Source organism: Poromitra crassiceps, assembly GCF_964638095.1.
Source record: "Poromitra crassiceps genome assembly, chromosome: 1".
Taxonomy (NCBI): Eukaryota; Metazoa; Chordata; class Actinopteri; order Beryciformes; family Melamphaidae; genus Poromitra; species Poromitra crassiceps.
In genome coordinates, this window is record NC_139623.1 from 22,610,891 (window position 1) to 22,633,159 (window position 22,269).

Consider the following 22,269-nt stretch of genomic DNA (forward strand, 5'->3'; position numbering starts at 1 on the left):
TGATCCTAGGGACAGTTAATAAGCTGGACCCTGTTGACCTAAGAGTTCTAGACGGTTCGTAGCGTGGGAGCAATTCAGCTATGTATTTTGGGCCTAGGCCATTAAGTGATTTATAGACTAATAACAGTATTTTAAAATCTATTCTATGACACACTGGCAACCAGTGTAAGGACTTAAAGGTCCCAATTCGTGCAGCTGTAACCTCTTAAAAACGTGTGTCTCTGGTCCATAAAACATGATTCTGGATTAATTTGTCGAAAATATAGCAACCCCGTTTGTCGTGACGGAGTTGTCCCTTCCTCGTCCCAAGAAAGGTCTGTTTCTATTAGGGATCGACCGATATGGGTTTTTCAGGGCCGATATCGATATCGATTATCGGCAATGAAAGACACCGATAACCGATATTTTGGAACCGATATATGTTTGCAGTAAAAATTTAAATCTTGGTGTCAAAATTTAGAATAACACGACCCGTTGTTGAAATTCATTTTCTTCAGTTTATCCAACTACAATATTATTTGAAAATATTCACTCTATTAATATTGATATGAATCAAAGTGTATGTGTGTGTGTGTGTGTGTGTGTGTGTGTGTTTGTTCAATCTAGTGGAGACTTGGGCACATTATCAAGATAAAGCTGTGGACTTATACTTTTAACAAACTAACACCGACTCACTACAGTAACAAAATAATAGAGGGTTTCCCTCCGCTTACACCTGACACTAACCTCACCCCCAGGCTCTCAAAGGAGAATACTGAAACAAACACGTTCATCCGTGCATCCGCTGATGTAATGTCTCATCCTTGTTTATTCGGTTCCTTGTTTCATTCTAGAGTCCGCTGACGAAATGTCTCGTCCTAGTTTATTCGGTTCCTTGTTCCAAGCAGAGAGAGAGTCAGAGAGAGCAGAAAAAAAGTCCGCTGCAGCTTGCCCAGACATGCCTGCCTGCCAATGTATTTTTCGGACACGCAGCGCGACTGGATCAATAAAACAGCTTCGCTACTGACAACCATGGCCATTTGATTCAAAAAGAGCGACGCTACACCATGGACACGCACGCTACTATGGAATTAAAAACTAGTGCCCCATACACTGCTTTGTGAGGTTACTAGGCTATTTTGCCCTCTTCAACAGCGGTGGACGGTGATAAGTTTGAGTTGCACTTGCACAGCAGGCACCAACGTTACTCAAAGATATATGCTATCAGTACACAAATAATCTCTGTTATCTTATCGTTATCACTGCAACAATCATCTCTCTCACTTATAGACAGACCTATCTCCACACACTTTGCACTGTGCGAGGCTGCGCTTCATACGAATCGCTCATAAGATCGTGGTGTTTTTGAAATGTCAGCGTAGGTAATTATTATGTATATTAACTTTAGTACAACTTCGGCATGGCAATATCTGCAGCTTTACCTTAAGACTGTGACTGTCACACAGTCGCAACAGCCAACTAGTCAAGTCCGCTGTCCGCTCCACAGAGGCAGCACAGCTCGGCCACGGCCTGCCTCTGTGCAGGCTGGAGCACTGAGGTGTCAGATTTCATCTCTGAGCAGCTCTCTGATAGGCTATTGCTCGATGTGTAACCAATCAGATAGCGCTGTGGGAGGGACATTGCTCCAGATCACACAGAGGGAACTACAGTACTGTAGGAGAGGCTCCTTCCAGCCGCAGCAGCTGCAAATTAGCGCATTTTTTTATTGAATTATTATATCGGCAAACAGCCAATGAAAATGCTGATACAGATAATCGGCAAAATGTTGAATATCGGCCATAATAATCGGCCAAACCGATAATCGGTCGACCCCTAGTTTCTATAATATATTCAGAACTAACAGTTCCCATTGGCCGCTGAGGGAGAGCCCGCCCCAGGCTCCCAGCGGCCAATCAGATTAGCGTCTGTGGACCAGCACGCTAGGTTGTGTCTACAACTAACGCTATCGTTAACTTAACGTTGCTACGCTAAAGAGGACATCTCAAAATGCCTAGACTTACCGAATGCACCTCCGCAGTTGCTGGATCACGTACAGTTGGCGTCGCTCCAGCTAGAAGTGTTAATCTTGTGGCTATAGACAAAATGGTGCAGGTAGCTTGTGTGAGAGAGACCCGCGCAGTATGCGTGAGGAAGCTTGTGACGTCCCAATTCCCCTCTGGGCAAACGAAGCGTTTGGGGGTGTGGCTTGGAGGAGACTGCAGGGGGAAGCTGGATAGGGACAAATCCAACTGTGGCAGTTCTGAGCTTGTGACCACTCATTACAGGGAGGGCTGACAGCAGTATATATGCATTTACAAGTAAAAACAGCTTTTGCACGGAATGGGACCTTTAAGAACTGGAGTGATATGATCAGCTTTCTTAGTCTTCGTTAGAACTCCAGCAGCAGCATTCTGAATGAGTTGAAGTTGCCTAAGTTCTTTTTTGGAGAGACCAGAAAAAAGGCTATTGCAATAGTCTAACCTACTATGAATGAAGGCGTGAATTAGTTTTTCTAGATCCTGTCTGGACATGTATCCCCTAATTTTTGCTATATTTTTAAGATGATAAAAAGCTGATTTTCTAATTGACTTAATGTGGGAGTTAAAGTTGAGATCGGAATCAATAATAACTCCAAGATTTCTGACTTGATCCTTAGGCTTCAGGGATAGAGACTCAAGGCGTACAGTGATTTTAAGCCTTTGTTCTTTGGGGCCAAAGACGATCACCTCTGTTTTGTCTTTGTTTAGCTGTAGGAAATTCTGGCACATCCAGTTATTTATTTGATCAATGCACTGGCACAATGATTCTATGGGGGCATAGTCAGCTGAGGAAAGAGTTATATACAACTGAGTGTCGTCTGCATAGTTATGATAGGCTACTTTGTTTTTTTGCATAATTTGGCCTAGAGCAGTGGTTCCCAACCTACGGTACGCATACCGTAAGTGGTACTTGCGCCCCCTGCTGGTGGTACTTGGAAGGCTCTGTGAATTTTTTTTTTTTAGTTTTTGTGCAAAATCCATGGTGGTCATTAGTAGTAGTTTTCAAACATGTGAAAGTGAAATAATAATAATTAATATTATTGGCAGTGTTTCTCAAGGTAGGTGGTACTAATGTTTAAATTATGAAATAAACCCAACTTTAAAATCAATTGTAAAACATGTTTATCTATCAAAATAATACTACGAATGAAAATAAACTTGTGATCATTGAAATTGAGGTTTATTTTGTTGTCTTGAGATTTAGAAACAAATATTTGTTTCTGACGGACACTATACCTGTTGCGCATGCACAATTACCTGCCCGCCCCGCATGGTTACACAAGTGGTGAACAAAGACGAGGAGGGATGCTAAAGTGGATCAAAACGGGAGGGAATCGTAAAAGAGCTGTAGTAGAGGAGAGCAGCAATGATGAAGCACAAGGAGGTGAAGACAGCAGTCAACCCAGCACAAGTGCAGCTGCTGCAGGTTGCACATAGGCTGCAGGTTGGAATAAATTTGCCTCCTGCGGGAACTGTGCATAGCTGAATAGACTGTATTTTAACGTCGGTCATATGGTGGTACTTGGAGAGCCAACTACTTTCTCAGGTGGTACTTGGTGTAAAAAGGTTGGGAACCACCGGCCTAGAGGGAGCATATAAAGGTTGAAGAGAACGGGCCCCATATTGGATCCTTGAGGTACCACACAAGTCATCCTAGTTAGGTCAGATGTGTAATTGCCAATGGAGACGAAGTACTTCCTGTCTTGAAGATAGGACTTGGACCACTGGAGGACCGTACCCGATAGCCCAACCCACTTTTCCAGTCTGTCCAATAAAATTGAGTGGTCAACAGTGTCAAATGCAGCGCTAAGATCCAGTAGCACTAGAATCAAATTTTTGCCTGAGTCTGTGTTCATTCTGATGTCATTTATGACTTTAGTAAGCGCGGTTTCTGTGCTGTGATGCGGGCGAAAGCCTGATTGGAGTTTATCTAGGAGATCATTTGAGGTTAGGAATCTATTGAGTTGTAGGTAAATAACCTTTTCAATTATTTTGGCTATAAAGGGGAGATTAGATATTGGTCTGTAGTTACTGATTACCGATGCATCAAGGCTACGCTTTTTTAGTAGGGGTTTAATAACTGCAGTTTTCAGGGACTCAGGAAAAGTGCCGGTCAAAAGGGAGCTATTAACTATTTGCAATAGGTCCGACGACAGACAGTTATAAATGCTTTTAAAAAAGCTTGTTGGAAGGGTATCGAGAGCGCACGAATATGATTTAAGGCCTTGCACAGTTTCCTCTAAGGGGCACTTTACACGAGGACGGTTTCCTATGGAAACGGGGAATTATTTTATCGTTAGTGCCTCCCGTTAAGACGGCGACGGCGAATTCGCGCTTAGGAAACGACACATTTTGGAACCACCCTCTAGAGTGAAATTGTTTGAGACGCTTCCCGCTGAGCGGGGCTGAGGCCTCCATGTAATCGCTTTGGAACGGCACATTTCAGAAACTCTGACGTGCCTACACAGGCGAATACGTCATAGCCGTGCGCGAGTTGGCAACCAAATAAAACCTCAGTATGAATGAAGTTTGGCAACACTCAGAATTAAGCTACACTGCGGTCAACTTCAGTAACATGTTCATAACTAGGGGTGTGCCGATTAATCGTATAATCGATTTAATCGATTATACGATATAATCGATATAATCGATTCACAATGTTCGATTATCGATTTGCAAAAATTTGCATTTTTTTTTCCCCCCAATTTTTACAATTTTTTTTTTTTTATGCTTTATTTGCAAAAAATACGGTATTTCGCCCGGAAAGCAGTTCCTTAACTGTAAAACGAGACCAAAACCGAAGTACTGGAAACTGGAATCACTGAAGAAAGCATGCAGGGTAGGGGTGTGCCGAAAAATCGTTTCTTCGATGCATCGCGATAAGACACGTAACGGGCTAAAGGAAGTAGGCAGTGAAGGAGAGAGGAAGTGAAGTGGTGAAGGGCTAAAGGAAGTAGGCAGTGAAGGAGAGAGGAAGTGAAGTGGTGAAGGGCTAAAGGAAGTAGGCAGTGAAGGAGAGAGGAAGTGAAGTGGTGAAGGGCTAAAGGAAGTAGGCAGTGAAGGAGAGAGGAAGTGAAGTGGTGAAGGGCTAAAGGAAGTAGGCAGTGAAAGAGGAGGTGAAGGGCTGAAGGAAGGAGGCAGTGAAGGAGAGGGGAGGTGAAGGGGTGAATCTGTTCTGTTATTTTATTCATCCGCCACTTATTTAGTTTTAAAGCTGCTTTTGGTTGTGGATAGGAAAACGTTTGCTTGTTGTGGGATGATGCTATGCTGCTCACTGGTCATTTGTAAAGGATTTTGTTTGGAAGTCTTTATTTATTATTTATGAATAAGCTATTTGTTTTGTATTAAACAAACATGCTAGTACCGAAATCTGTGAAAAAAGCAGAGGATTTTGGTTAAAAGTTTTATTTTCTATTACTGAATACAGAATAAGCTATTTTTGTATTAATCCTGCCAGTACAGAAATCTGTGAAAACAGCAGAATAAGCTATTTGTTTTTTATATTAATCCTAAATCTGTGAAAACAGCAGAGAATTTTGGTTAAAATAAAAGAAGTTTCTAAAGGCACTTTATTTCAAATAATCTCACCTGTAAAGAGCAGCTTTTTGTTGTGGGAAATGTAAAATGTTTTGGATGTATTGTGTTTGGTCTGATTGATCTAAATAAAAGATAATGGAGGTAAATTTGTTTGTTTCCTTTAATTAATGGATACTGACAAAGAAATCCTGTATGGGGAAAAAGATACTGACAAAGAAATCCTGTATGGGGAAAAGATGCATCGAAATCGTAATCGTGATTAATCGTAATCGTTTAATAATCGAATCGTAGCACCCTTAATCGTAATCGAATCGAATCGTGAGGTGCCTAAGGTGGCACACCCCTATTCATAACGTTACTGCTGCGAGGAGCCGATGGCTGTACCCGGTCGGCATGTAACGTTATAGTTACAAAGCACGTCGACAGTGTTTTCTCACTGCCAGTAGCAGTAGGGTGACAGATCACACTCAGCGCTCCCGGTCCTCGCTGCTCGTTAAAGATTTCCAATAGGCGTTATTCTGATAAACTGGTCACATATATCTTACATTCTCACCCGACAAATATTAAAACTTTAAATGACTGCGGAAAGTTTACTCTACTTCCGCGTTTAAAGCGAAATTACGTCATCCAGTAAGCGTCCTTGTATGGGCAAAGAATAAGGTGATCACACTGCCACCTAGCGACCTGGCATGTACATTACGGCGTTTAAAAAATTCAACAGCGCTCATGTAAACAGGGAGAAGGTGTGAAGGAAAAGGTGTGAAGGAAACGCTATTGTGTCGTTTCTTTCAGAAACTGTCCTCATGTAAAGGGCCCCTAAGATGTCGTGGTCGATAACGCTGAACTGGGACAAATTTATCGAACTAGGCATCTGCGGGTAGGATGATGTCACAGCATTTCTTGGTGTGGAGCCACTAATAGCCTGCCTGATATTAATAATTTTATCCGTAAAAAAGGCAGCAAACTCATTACATTTGACAGTAGAGAGGAACTCAGGTGCTACACAGAGAGGCGGGTTAGTCAGTCTATCAACTGTGGCAAATAGAGTGCGTGCATTGTTCACATTTTTGTTAATTATCTCGGAAAAGAACGATTGTCTCAACCTTTTCAGTTCGAGGTTGTAGGAGTGAAGGCTTTCTTTGTAAATATCATAGTGAATATGAAGATTAGTTTTCCGCCATTTACGCTCAGCTTTCCTGCAATCTTTCTTTTTGCATCTAACGGATGCAGAATTTCGCCAGGGTGCTTTAATCTTGCCAGACAGCAATTTTAACTTAACAGGCGCCACACTATCAATAGCATTCAGAATTGTTGAATTGAAGTTATCGAGAATGTCATTGACAGAAGCTGATGTGGGAGGAGATAAAGAAAATGTCTCCATAAACAGCGTGCTGGTGCCTACATTAATGTCTCGTCTTTTAACGGTTTGTGACCTATTAATGATCTCAGGGGAGATTTCCATTTAAAAAAAGATGCAAAGATGGTCAGACAACGCAACATCAATAGTCGACACAGAAGAGGACTTGAAGCCCCTAGTAATAACTAAATCCAGGGTATGGCCTCGGTTGTGAGTAGGCCCTGAAACATGTTGAGACAGATCAAAAGTATCAAGTAAGATATTCAGTTCTTTGGCAAAATTATCCGTCGGGTTATCAATATGAATATTGAAATCCCCAGCAATAGATATTAGGGATGGGCATCGAATTTCGAATTTTCGAATAATCGTTGTTATTATCAAGGTCGACTTTTATTATTGAAATTCGAAAAAAAAATTTTTTTTTTTTTTTTTTTTTTTTTTTTTGAGTGAAATGTTGCATTGTCTCCCCTGATTCTAAGTATAGTCAAATCGCTTGGTTTGAGCAAGTAAAACAATTTTTATAAGCATTTTAAGCAAGGTTTATGGAAAAATTAATGGCAGATGAAATCCCATGAAGAGGGAGAGGGGGTGACTTTGGCACCCCTTTGGCACTCAGACCTGAGCCTACTAAATATTTAATGAACCACTCATGATTGTCAAAACTGTTTTTTATTTTCGAAAATGTCAATGTCATGTAACATGTTCTTTACTTCAGTGGTGCAATGCTTGTTTGAGCTAAAAATCCACAGCAGAAGCTTTTTATATTAATTAATAAAGCCGTAGACTTAGAATCAGGGGAGACAATGCAACATTTCACTCACAAAAAAAAAAAAAAAAAAATTTTTTTTTTTTTTTTACATTTTTATTTTTATTTTCGAAATTCGAATTAAATTCGAATTTGGCCAGCGAATTTCGAATAGTGTTTTTGCTAGAAATGCCCATCCCTAATAGATATACAGTCATGTTCCATAAAAATTAAGGAAAGTAGATCAGCAAATTCAACGAGAAAGCTGCCTGAGTATTTTGGTGGTCTATAGATATTCAGCAGTAACACAGTGGTTGAGCATTTCAGAATAGCAGCAAGGTATTCGAACAATGAGAAGTCTCCAAATGTTACCTGCTTACATTGAAACATATCAGAAAAGACAATCCTCCCCCCACCCCCCCCCCCTCTTATCAGCTCTGGGAGTGTCAATGAAGCTATAATTAGGCGTTTCCTCTTCACTTGATGCTGAACTGTAACACTAGCGTTAGGTGGTTAGCCTAGGCATGCTAGGTGTTGTCTGACAGTATTAATTGGTGTGTTTTCATAACAGTAGGCTACCAGACCATCAGCTCAGTGGGACAGGACGGGTGAGAGTTTGGGTGGAGCTGAGCTGTGTGACTGGTGGAAGGGAACCTCCTTAGTTGGGACATATGTTTGACAATGTTGTTGTAGTTCCTGTGGCTACTGTTATAATTGTTATACTGATCCCTTAACCTACTTGTTTGACTCGATAAAAAACATCTATATATTAATTGTGATTTATCATAGCCAGTCATTTTCATATGTCTCTGTTGGCATACCTACGTGGAACCTTATAACATCAGCCCAGAACACAATTCATGCATCATTAGGCCTACTGGATGTTTGGGAACTTGAGAGTGAAATGAGTGTGATGTACACACTGTCTGCCGTTTTTTACATGAAAACCCATGTGAAGCGACGGCACGGTGGGGAAAAAGCGGACACTCTAGAAAGCCCGAAATAGCTAAAATAGGCCTCGGAAAATTTTCAGTCAAAAGATTTTATTTTGCTTTAACCCCTGTAGTTTGTGGATATTAGTGGGATTTTTGGCCAGTCTAAAAGGGGTTTTATTAGTTGTGCTTGGTTCACACCACAAGCATCTCAGAAGCAGCGCTTCACGGAAGCTTCCAGCAGGACACTTGCCATTCACACCAGAATTACCGTAAATTCCGGACTATAAGCCGCGGCTTTTTTCCCGTTTTTTGGCCTTTTTTGGCCCCTGCGGCTTATATAACGGTGCGGCTTATCTATGGATTTTTTCAGAAAAAAAAAAAAAAAAACTGAATTCTCTCTTCTTTAGCACTCTTTCTAACTATAAATCCACTTCTGTTTTAATTTCCTCTCTTGCCCTCTTTTCACCACACTGTATGACACTGTAGCCGTTTTCCCACATGCGTACCGGAAAATTACCTGTAAGTCAATATCGGACATTTCCCTTCACACCTCTCCTCTGGCATGTGGGAATCTATCAGCGAAATTGCCTGTATGGGGGGGGAGGGGGGGGCGGCAGCACTGCAGAGCGGGTGGGGAGTGACGAAAACTCGAAATAAGTTCGCTTGTCAGTTGTCACACAATAAATCACACTCGTTTGACTTAAGAGCAGCGTCAAGCCGCCAGCGTAATCAACACAGCCGATTTCCCCCTCCCCTCTCTGCTCGAGAGCAGCAGCCACACAGGACAGACACAGCGAGAAAGGCTTGCAAGCTGCTCAACGCTTGTATGTATGTAGAGAAAGCAGACTGGCTTCGTTTGATGTGTCCGGGGTTGCCTTCGGAAATCAGCAAGCTGACATAGGCTACTGCTCTTATTAGGCTATCACATCATTTCGCCAGTTTGCTTTAATGTGCGCGAATGATTAGATTATGCCCGCTGGAACATTAAGCAACGTGTGTAGGCTACTCCTGGCCCATGATTGAAGGACCACTGTCGCGGAAAATGACTGGAACCGTTTCCACTTGCGTCCCCTTAAGAGCATACCGCTCTTCTGACTAGGTCGAAAGTGGTGAAATGTCGGGGACGACGGGGTCGCGCTTATACCGGCACGGCGCCTTTCTCACATGCAGGCATTACACCACGTTCCGGTCATTTTGCGGTACAAAGCGCATGTGGGAAAAGGGCTTGTATGACACTGTGTGCACTGTAAAAAAGAAACACAGGTGGTGTTGTGTTATGTTGTTTTGTTGAAATGTTAATAAATGGGAGCTTCCTCAAACAGCCATCTCTTTCCCGACAATCCCCTCTGTGCATGAACCCTTACATATGGTAATTAAACATTAAAACACAATAAAAAAAAAAGAAAAAAAAGAAAAGAAAATACCATTAAAACACCCGCGGCTTATAGTCCGGTGCGGCTTATATATGTAAAAAACAGTCAACTTTGCAGGTGCGGCTTATACACCGGTGCGGCTTATAGTCCGGAATTTACGGTACTCTGTTTTGTCCACGCATCGCTCTGTTTTGCCTCGCGCTGCCCTGCCCCTGCTCACAACTTGCATTGACTTCATGCTTGGCTGCTCGCATGCAGCATGCTGCATGCTTGAAAAACAGAACAGAAGCTGAAACTGTCGCTGCAGCACGCGTGCAGCGTAGCTTCTGTGTGGCGTACACCCGAAATATCCAAAGAGCACCTGTAAGTGATCACTACAAGGACCCAGCAGCGCTTCCACTCCATTGTCTGCATATTCAGCAGGACTGTGTTTGGGTGAGTCCTTTTGGAAGCAGCTCCATTCTATCTGAACGTTTTTTGGGCATTTTTAAAGCAGCTACGAGCAACTTTTTCGATTGTTATTAAACAGTATAATTACAATATTGATGCATCACATCTTACCTATAATAGTAGCTGAGACCAAAGCCGTGTGAATTGGAGATTGCTCCCTTAGATGATTATTAAGTCTGTGTCTGTCTAAACTCGCGTCAACAGGGGGCTCTCTCTCTCTCTCTCTCTTACCGCCGGACCGGCTAAACCCGGAAGTGAAACGCGGAAGTGAAACGCGGAAGTGAAACGCAGCTTCCTGCCTACCCCGTTCGCGCTGCCTAGCAACATAGCATAACAATGTGAACGCCACGCATACTCTCGCGAACATCTCTCGTTATATTCCAACAGGTTTTTTGGAAGTTATTTTGTGGTTATGGCCGAAGTGGCTGCTGCAAACCGTTTCATTTCACTTCCTGATCTTCCCTGGCCACAGACAGACTACACTGGCCGATTCACTCGGGGTTCAAGCGAGACTACTCTGCGTTGGTCTCAGCTACTATTATAGGTAAGATGTGATGCATCAATATTGTAATTATACTGTTTAATAACAATCGAAAAAGTTGCTCGTAGCTGCTTTAACATGGCCTCGAGCACATTTTTCTTCACAAGTGAACAAGGTCAAAAGATAATTGTGAAAGACTCCCTATTAGACAGGGCTCAACGTTAACTTTTAAAAGTGGTTGCCGGAGGGGCAACCTGGCAAGAGCTTTTGGTTGCCCGAATAAAAATATGGTTGCCCAAATAAAAATATGGTTGCCATTTTTAGTCGCCTTATATTTTGAGTAATTAAGATACTATGCAGTCATAAGCCGGCTTAATAATGACGATGTGACAGAAAAGTAAGTATAATAGTCTATAGTATATATAGGCCTATTCAGTGCACGCAGCGGGTGTAGTAGTAGTAATAATGATAATAATAATAATACATTTGTGGAATTTCATTCACAAATTCAAGGTTTAGTAACACCCTTAACAGTCACTGTGGGATTGAAGGACACCTTTTGAAATGTGTCTCTCTGGTGTTAGAAGACCACCATATTGACTGAATGTTTCTGTATTAGAAGAATAACTAACTGAATGTTTCTGTGTTAGAAGAATAATGCCATATTAACTGAATGTCTCTCTGTTAGAACAACACCATAATGTAGGCCAGTGGTTCCCAAATGGTGTGCCTAATAGGCACACTGGTGGCTTAGGACAAGTCCAGGTGTGCCTTGGGATTTTGCATTATTGCAATTGCAAATTGTAAAACTACGGTATACAAAAAGTGGGTGTGTTGCTGCTTTGATGTAGTAATTTTGCAAAGTTTCAAATTAATTCCTAGAGTAATATATTTTGTCAAATTTTATTTGACATTAGTAAATAAAAAACATTTAGAGTGATAAGAGTAATAGAGGCTATTTTGCACAGATAGACTTAGGCTATATAGGTGTGCCTTGAGATTTTGTAGTGCCATTTGGTGTGCCTTGGACACGAAAAGTTTGGAAACCACTGATGTAGGCTATCTCTATGTATCTCTTAATACAATATTTCTCTTTACACTCTTTACAAATTATATGTACATTGCAATCTTCACTACATCCTGTGATATCAGTCATTGTTTGAGACAGGTTATTTATTTTGTTGTGAAACATTAGTCACTCAAAGGCCACATGCGCGTGGTTTACCGACGGCTCCTGAAGGCGTCATGTGCAGGACTGAGAGGATGCAGCTGCAAGTGTTTGTCTGCTCTCAACTCCGTGAATCTCGCTTTAATCTTCATAACAGCGGGTGGCGGCTCATTACCCGCTGTACACAACATGCACTAGTTCTGCAGAAGCACTCGCGGGTCTCTCCTCCTTTTACAGACTCTCTCACTAATCTCACCGCTGTTTACATGCTTTTCAGACTAGAACTAGCTATCACGCTAGTTATACTTAGCTTAGCTGTTAGCTATAGCTCTCTCCCTCTCAGTAAGATGTTCATGTTCGTTACGCCCCTAACATTCATGTATATTTGCTGGAGGGGGAGAAATCTCCCGCTAGTGTTGATGTCCAGTGTGATGGCAGAGACACTGGGAAATGTGCGTTTGTTGCGTCGCGTGTAACGTTAATAAGACGAGGAATCCTGTGGCAGAGACACTGGGAAATGTGCGTTTGTTGCGTCGCGTGTAACGTTAATTAGACGAGGAATCCCGTGGCAGAGACACTGGGAAATGTGCGTTTGTTGCGTCGCATGTAACGTTAATTAGACGAGGAATCCTGTGGCAGAGACACTGGGAAATGTGCGTTTGTTGCGTCGCGTGTAACGTTAATTAGACGAGGAATCCTGTGGCAGAGACACTGGGAAATGTGCGTTTGTTGCGTCGCGTGTAACGTTAATTAGACAAGGAATCCCGTTAATCACCTGTCCAAGTCAGTACTCCTTAAACACACCGCACGTGCAGCATGCATCAAGTAGGTTCCGACTGGTAATTAGTAACATCGGTCCGATTGTAACAGCAATAAAATATCACATATATGTCACTCACAACAAGTATTAAAACATATTTATTTGGTGTATATTTTGCTGTTTGTTGCTGTACATATTTTTTTGCATGTTAAAACGTGGTTGCCCCTGGGGCAACCAAAGGCCAAGAAATGGTTGCCCAATTTTTTTTTGGGTTGCCCGGGGCAACCGGGCAGCCGTTAATGTCGAGCCCTGTTAGATGGACAAGCCAGCGACCAGACAATGGATGTGCGCAGCTTATATATCAGTCTGAGGAAACTCCAAGAAAAGGAGAAAAAAATTGGATTTACACATGATCACATTATCAGACTACTGGAGGGAGGAGATGATCCCAAGAGGATTATGGATCAAGAAATTCCCGTCATTTGGTTATGACAATGTGGAATTCAAGGGAAAATGGGAGGCCATCCTAAATAAATGCTCCCTGGATTTGATTTTGTTACTTATTGAAGAAGCTAAGCAACAGAAAGCCAAACTACAATCTGAAATAAATGAAATCAAATCAGCAATAGATGCCATCGATCAGTCTGAACAAAAACTTCAATTTGAGAATAAACTAAAAGAAGAGATGGAGAAACTTACAAATCTATTGAAAAGGGACAAACTGGCCAAATTTTGAAGGGACCAAAATGATTACAAGGATGGCAATGTGTACACATGGACTCACAGGTCCACCCAACCCTCTTACAAGAACAGAAAAGTTCGTTCTGTCTCATTCAACCTGCCAGCTAGCGATGAGGATCAAGAGGATCATACTCCCACCTACGCAACAACCTCTGATAATGAGAGTGATTTTTTAGAGTATCATCACCCCCGACCCAATGTTAACGAAAAACGAGGAGAGGGAGGAAGAAAAAAAGACAGGACAATACAAGAGAGGAGGACAAACTCAGAGGGGTGGTCAAACACAGAGAGGAGGACAGAGACCCAACACACGCAGCTACCAAAGGAGGGGAACACAGCAGCCAATGTGATCAACATCTCAGGCATACCCCTTTCCAAGGAATGTGTGTCAGCATTATCTAAAGGACTAAGTTATGCTCCAACCTACAAAACAAATGAGTTCCAAATGAAAACAGACCTTTTCAGATTTTACAGAAATCTGCACCTTAAAGTCTGGTATAATCAAAATCCTAACTATAATCAACAAAGTCAAGGTGAGCACAGAGAAATACACTCATTCAGACCCAAATCAACCTTCTTCCCCACCATCAATAATGCTTGTCTCAATGCTTTCACTAAAACTGTATCTCATGATGTGGAAAAACTTTTCCAGAGTAACAGACAATCAACTAGATTGAACCTCACCAAAGGGGAATCAGATGCCATTAATTGGCTAAGAAGCAATGATGACGTCATTGTAAAGAGTGCTGACAAGGGAGGGGGCGTGGTTGTTTGGGGAAGAACTCAGTATGTCCAAGAAGCACACAGACAACTGAATGACACACACTACTACTCTCCCATTGACACAAACCCATTGGAGGACCTGCAATGTCAATTGGAGGAAATGCTGAATGAGGCAAAAGTGGAAAACTGGATTACAGAGAAAGAACAGGCTTTCCTAATAGAAAAAAATCCCAGACTGCCTTGTTTCTATATGCTGCCAAAGATTCATAAAAATCTGTCTAATCCACCAGGCAGACCTATCATCAGTGGGAATGGCTCAATTCTGGAACCCCTTTCAAAATTTATTGATCACCACATCAAATCTTTTGTTCCAAATCTACAGTCCTACATCCAGGACACTACCCAAGTGTTGAACAAAATTGCTGAAATAAAGAACATTGGAGATGCATATATGATTACAATCGATGTGGAATCATTATATACAAACATAGACCATGAAGAAGGGTTACAAGCCATGAAACATTTCCTACAGATGAGAGATGAGCCAAATCCTCTGACAGATTTCCTTGCTGAACTCACAAAATGGACATTGGAGAACAATGTCTTTCTCTTCAAGGAACAGCTGTACAGACAGTCTCGGGGCACAGCAATGGGAGTGACCTATGCACCTTCATATGCCAACCTGTTTCTAGGAGTGTGGGAGGAGAAATTCATTTGGAGCGCATCCAATCCCCATTTGGACAAAATAAAATGGTTTGGGCGCTACATTGACGATCTAATATTCTTCATGCAATGTGAAGAACATGAAGTACTTGAATTTCACAAATATTTGAACAATACCAACAAAAGTCTAAAATTATCTTTGGAATATAGCAAAAGGGAAATCAATTTCCTAGATGTGAAAATCACAAAAACAGATGATGGGGGCCTACATACCACTATCCATCGAAAAGCCACTGATCGAAATACAATCCTAAGGGCTGATAGTTTCCATCCAAAGACTCTGATTGACAACATCCCTTTCGGTCAGTTTCAACGACTAAGACGGATATGTGACACAGAGGAAGAGTTCTTGGACAAAGCAATAGACATTAGGGCTGTCACTTTTTCCCAAAATAAAGTTCGAACGAACTTTAATTGCCCGAAATTCGTTCGAATATATTCAAAGTTTTTTGGTTAATTAAATTTTTTTTTTTTTTTTTTCAGGCCAGGCCACCGGGCATCAGCCCGACGTGTTAGCTTGGATGCTCACAGTCACAACACTGCCTCACAAACTTGGCTGCATCCAACTCGAGACAACTTTTCAGACCCTGGAGACAATCTTTCTCAGAAGAGACTAACGCGACAAATCTGGAGACTTTTTCTGACATGGGATTAACATTACCAGCAAGCAGCAGTTGGTTAATTTTGGTTCATAAAAAAAAAAAAATCGAACAGGTCAATTATACATTCGAACATGCCTTCCTCCCCCACATTTGAAGTTGAATTCGAATTTCGAATGAAAAGTGACAGCCCTAATAGACATGTCAAACCGCTTTACTGAACGAGGATATAAAAGAAATGTAGTGGACAAATCACTCCAAAGAGCTAAGTCCACAAACAGAAAAGAGTTACTCCAAACCAAAAAGAAATCACACCAACCTTCAAAAGTATATTTTGTGACTCAATACAGTGAACAAGCATCTCAAATAAGAAACATCATTAAACGCAATTGGAACATTCTTCAGAGTGATGAATCCCTCCAACCAGTGTTCACAGAACCACCTATGTTCTCGTTCAGACGTGCACCGACCCTGAGAGACAAGGTGGTACGGAGCTACAGTATCTCTCCCCCCCCCACAAGAACAACCTGGCTACAAAAGCCCCTTGGCACTTTCAAGTGTGGGAGTTGAAAACATTGTGACAATATCGTGAAAATCAATCATTTTCAAGATGTGAGCACATCCCGCATATTCAAAATGAGACACTTTGCCAATTGCAACACCACATATGTTGTATACAAACTCGAGTACCCCTGTGGTTGTTTTTATGTCGGCCGAACAAAAAGGAGATTAAAAGACAGAGTTGCAGAACATAAAAATGCCATTCGTGTAATTTTTTTTGATTATGCTATGGCACTACATTATGTGGAAGCAGGACATGGCAATCCTAACACTCTCAGGGCCATGGTGCTAGAAGTTGTAGAGAAAGACATTAGAGGAGGCGACCGCCTAAAAAGATTACGGTACTCCAACGCGAGACATTCTGGATTGTACAACTGAAAGCAACCAAATACCCCGGCCTCAATGATGAGATAGATTTCTCTCCATTTCTGTGAAATAATACTTGAAAATAACTTAAAATGTATTTTAATGTATGTTGCTGCTGAGGGTCAAGGTGACTTTTTGTCCAGTGTGTTGTGACGAATTATTGTCAAAGTTGGTTCATCATGTGTATGGGACAACTATGAGCTCCCACTTGCCTTGGTAGTTAGGCTATAGTGACTACCGTAAATTCCGGACTATAAGGCGCACCGGTCTATAAGCCGCACCTTCAAAGGTGACTATTTTTTTCTTATATAAGCCGCACCGGACTATAAGCCGCGGGTGTTTTGATGTTTAATTACCATATGTAAGGCTTCGTGCACAGAGGGGATTGTCGGGAAAGAGATGGCTGTTTGGGGAAGCTCCCATTTATTAACATTTCAACAAAACAAAAGTCAGGTCACTAATCCCCAGACAAAATCACACATTGTGAGATGCTTAAAAATCACCATCGGCGGGAGCTTTACTCCAGATGCTGTGCAGCCAAGAACACGAAGTGAAATTCGTTCTCTCGTGACCTGTGGTTCTCAACGTGATGGACGATTCACCTTTCTTGTTAACAGTCCTAGTGAGAGGCAGGTCGAACGTCAAAGGCACTTCATCCATATTTATGATCTGCTCCGGTCCGATGGAATATTCCTTGATCTTTCTTTGTGTGAATTCGCCGAAGTTTGTAATTTTCTCCTGGTAGTCGGGAGGGAGTTGCTGACACAGTCGTCCGCGCCCTGACGGACAGTCCCTTTCGTCTCGGGTTTGTGCATGATCCTTTGCTGCTGCTGCTGTTGTTGTTCCTGTCTCGCTACTGTCTCAGACATGGCTTTCAGGCTCAATCGCCGCCATCGTCGTAACACAGCCAGTTCTCCATCTTTTGAAGCATGATGTTAGATTACAACGAGCTAGTTGTGTGGCTTAGCCTTCCAAAATGTTGCTGTTAGTTTTTTAGAATGTAATACATAGAATTGGGAATGTTACATTCAATTTCATTCAGACTGTCTTTCAGGCTCAATCGCTGCCTTTTTCCCCCCGGAGCGAGGGAGGAGGGAGGGTGTTTTACCGTAGTGGCTGAGAGAGAGTAGTGGCACAGTGCTCCAATCAGGTCGCGAGGCACATTTTTTGCAACATCATCCAATCAGGGTCTCGCTCTCATAATGTCTGTCTTGCTCTCGTTCTGCCTCATACCAACATCCATAGATTTTGGAGGTTCCCGAGTGGCCGTTTGCTGGAAAAATCCATAGATAAGCCGCACCATTATATAAGCCGCAGGGGGCAAAAAAGGCCAAAAAACGGGAAAAAAGCCGCGGCTTATAGTCCGGAATTTACGGTATCCTGTTTTCGTAATTGTTATTATTGACTATCCTGTTTTCGTAATTTTTGTTATTATTATTATTATATTCATCTCTAATGACTTGAGTTTACCCCTGCTCTCATCTCCACTCCCCCCCCCCCCCTCTTCCCTCCTCTTACCCCTTTCTTATCACTTCCTTATGTTTGACCAATCAGCTTATACAATGATCCAGAACCATCCTCCCATTCTATTCATTAATGGAACAGAATATCGGTGTGTAAGCCCTGATGAGCCTGACCCTGATGAAGACCTACAGTATGGTCGCAACGCGTTGGTCATTTTAAATCTTTTTTTTTGCCATGTTAGAATAAAGGCATTTTAATTACACCAACTCACAGTGTGCCTTGGATTCTGTTTGAAGTCAACCTGCATTTTTTACATTTTACCAAGATACCACTCATGCAAGGATTCTCTTCACAAAATGAAATAAGCACAGCACAACACCCAAAATATCCAAAGAGCACCTGTAAGTGATCACTACAAGGACCCAGCAGCGCTTCCACTCCATTGTCTGCATGTTTACTGTGTCTCTGGATACTGTCAATGCTGGATACCAGTTTAGTGGCACTTACCTTCTCTTGTGTGTAATGTTATTGTCTTTTGTCTTGCTGCCTTACTATGCAGCAGGGGTGGGGTGAAAAATCGATACACCATAGTATCGCGATATTGTCTCGATATTTGGATGCCAAGTATAGATATTATTATTATTATTATTATTATTATTTTTGCAGGCTATGCTATGGCAGGCCACCGGGCATCTGCCCGAAGCGCCCGATGTTGCAGTCCGCACCTGCAGTGGCGTATTGAGTCCAGAGAAGCTTAATAATGTAGCCTACATGTGGGGCCAAAACAAAACAAAAAAACACTGCATGTTTTACTTCCGGTGAGGTCAAGGATCGGCTCCCTCCCTCAACCTGTTCAAGGGACACCTGAAGACGCACTTATTTAAGCAGGCGTTTTGAGCAGTCTAGGCCGTTCATCACCTCACTGTCCTCTTGCACTTGGTTTTATGTTTGTATATTGTTTTTAAGTTTTTATTCTACTTTTGCTGTTATGTTATGCTATGTTACTATTATGCCCTAGTGCCATATAGGCCTAAATGTTTTGACTGACATATTTTGTACAGCACTCTGTGCACTCGTGCTGGGAGGGGTGCTTTAGAAATAAACTTTTACTTACTTTCTTAGGAAAAGGTAGGAAAAGGAGTTCGAAATATCGCAATATCGGTGATATCGCATTATCGCAATACTATCGTATTGTGACTCAAGTATCGTTTTAGTATCGTATCGTGGGCATCTGGTGATTCCCACCCCTACTATGCAGTACCATGTGGTGGAAATGAGCCATTAGAGAGAGCGGTCACACACTTAGTACAGTCACACACTTTGCTTAGAGAGAGCGGTCACACACTCAGGCCCAATCCCAATTCTTTTCTTAACCCTCAATCTTAACCCTCAATCTTAGTAGCCCTCAAAACTAAGTGTTAAGGGCTATCTTGCAACTTTAAAATGGGACAGCCCTTAAAGGGAGATACGTCTTCAGACTGTGGGGGGCAGCAATATGCCAAAGCTCCGTCCAGTCTGTCAATTCAAAAGAAGAGGAAAAAAGCATCCCTACAAATATTTCCTTGATAATGTAGATGTAGAAATTACGATAACCATTGTATTATCTTAAATGTCATTTTATGGATTTCCGTTTTGGAGCCTAACACATTTGTTGTTGCTAACTATCGATAGTCAGTAGCCGTGCCCGTGCTGGTGCGGTCAAGCCATATTATTATTATTATATTATATTATATTATATTATATTATAACATTGCTAACGTTGCAACGTAGCCGAGTTAACACGGTCATCAGTTAAACCGAAACATGTTATCGGCACTGCTGGATGTTGTAACTACTGACTACCGTGTTCATGTGATAATAGTTTGCAGTTATCTCCCATGCTTTTTATCTAATGATCTATCGTTAGATAAACAGCCTGGGAGATAACGCTAGCCCGGTCATCTTACGAAAATGTCCGTGCAAACATTACACGTAGGCTGTATCTTGCTAACTATCGATAGTCAGTAGCCGTGCCCGTGCTGGTGCGGTCAAGCCATATTATTATATTATATTATATTATATTATATTATATTATAACATTGCTAACGTTGCAAAGTAGCCGAGTTAACACGGTCATCAGTTAAACCGAAACATGTTATCGGCACTGCTGGATGTTGTAACTACTGACTACCGTGTTCATGTGATAATAGTTTGCAGTTATCTCCCATGCTTTTTATCTAATGATCTATCGTTAGATAAACAGCCTGGGAGATAACGCTAGCCCGGTCATCTTACGAAAATGTCCGTGCAAACATTACACGTAGGCTGTATCTTGATAAAAAACAACTCAACAACGACATTATGGCATTTCGTAACAACGTTAACAATGTTATAATATAATATAATAATAATAATATGGCTTGACCGCACCAGCACGGCTACTGACTATCGATAGTTAGCAACAGGGGCGGTTTTAGCATCAGAGCTTTGGGTGGGCTCAGCCCACCCAAAGGTCATGGACCACTGAACCCCTAGGGGGGTCCGGGGGCATTCCCTCCCGGAAGAAAATTTTGTACAGTTTCAAGTAAAAATGGATCAAACTGGCACACTTTGAGATCAAAATGAAGAGACTAGATCTATGAAGAAATACACACATCAATATCTTCTTTACCGTTCTGTGGTTTTACAGCAATGAAAAAATAATTGTTTCCCTATATATACTATATATATTCTGCATACAGGTTACTATATGGTAGAATTATGCTTGCATAAATAATACCAAAATCACTTCAGGGGAGTTTCAAGTAAAGTAACATTTTGCTTTGTAGGCAAAACAAAAGTAAAATTAAATCAAAAGGGAACTTCCTAACTTATTGGCTGGAATAATATTCCGACAAGATAATAATATACTGTAAGCACTAAAGCAGGAGTTTGCAGTCAACTAGTTGAAATTAATATGTGGCAGTATTTGTGGGGGTCAAAATCTATCTAGGGTGTACCACCACAAATAGATCAGTGTATGGGAAACACTGACTATTAAATTGTGTGACTAGAAAGACACCAATAAATCTGAGAAAATGTACTTTAATTTTGAACAACAGCACTACAACGGTGGCATTACAAATGGTATTATGAAATTATTGTGTGAAAAAACAAGAATGCCACTTTTTTCATGAACTTTAAGCAGAAAATTAAAAAATAGTTTTAAAGCAAAAATAAATAATAATAAAGATCATTTTAACATTGGCTCAACCAGCCCATCTTACTGACCACCAGGGGTCCTGGTCCTTAATCCCTTTTTATTACTCCCATGCCACTGGTACTGTACACAAACAAGGCTGTTTAAATATCTGCCTTGCACTCCCTTAGAGCAGGGGTGCCAGACTCATATTAGGTAGAGGGCCGGATTTGTTCAACTGAGACCTCATGGGGGCCGGATTTTTTTTTTACTAAAATCAATTCGACTCATTTACCCATTTACTTCACAAAAGAAATACTGCTCTTTCCATTTCTCTTGAAACTGCCTGCATTCCGTGTCAACCTTTCTCTTTTTCGACAGCATCTTGTTCAGGGGCGGACTGGGATCATAATTCAGGCCGGGCATTAGATACCAAGCAGGCCAGGCCGATACGGGCCGACGCGCGTGCCGGCGTCAAAAAAATTTGGGCCGTTTAAAGCTCAATTTGGGCCGTTTGAAGCCCAATTTGCGTCGTTTAAAGCCAGATTTGGGCCATTTGAAGCCCAATTTGGGCCGTTTGAAGCCCAATTTGGGCCAAGTCCAATTTTACAATGAGATGCACCCACTTTAATCCTGAATAAAGTAATAAAACCACTAGTAAACCAGTAGGCGGCACCTGGCCTGCTGTTCAGTGAGTGGCCTGACTGCGGGCACAATTTTTTTTTTTTTTCTTTTTTGCAGGCCAGGCCACCGGGCATTTGCCCGACGTGCCCGATTATGCAGTCCGCGCCTGATCTTGTTGATTCTTTTGTTTTTTGGTAGGTAGCTGAATGCGCGATTCAATTCCAGCGTGGCATCATGGCGGCTTTGTTTACACCTGATGACCTACTGACATACTTCCTTGTAGTGCAGGTTAATTAACTTATGAATGAACTCTTAGCTTGCTTATTAGCCACACGTAGTTCATGATAATGGGGTGCAAATTTAATAATAATAATAATATATATATATATATATTTTAATATTCCAAAACATCTCGCGGGCCGGATGAAACCTGCCCGTGCCGTATCTCTGACATCTCTGCCTTAGAGGGAAATAACAAGCCTGTAAG

The 22,269-nt window shown here is 41.7% G+C and overlaps 1 protein-coding gene across 3 annotated transcripts in view; it reads left to right on the forward strand.

Annotated features, from left to right (window-relative positions):
• The window catches only part of cnot8 (CCR4-NOT transcription complex, subunit 8), an 82,322-nt gene that overhangs the window by 48,477 nt on the left and 11,576 nt on the right, over window positions 1-22,269 (forward strand). The window contains exon 7 of one of the 3 annotated variants that reach the window (XM_083637333.1): window positions 10,888-10,959. The exons of the other annotated variants lie outside the window; for them this stretch is intronic. Coding sequence (XP_083493459.1) covers window positions 10,888-10,959 — 72 coding nt within the window. The remainder of the gene's footprint in view (window positions 1-10,887; window positions 10,960-22,269) is intronic. 3 annotated transcript variants of the gene reach the window in all.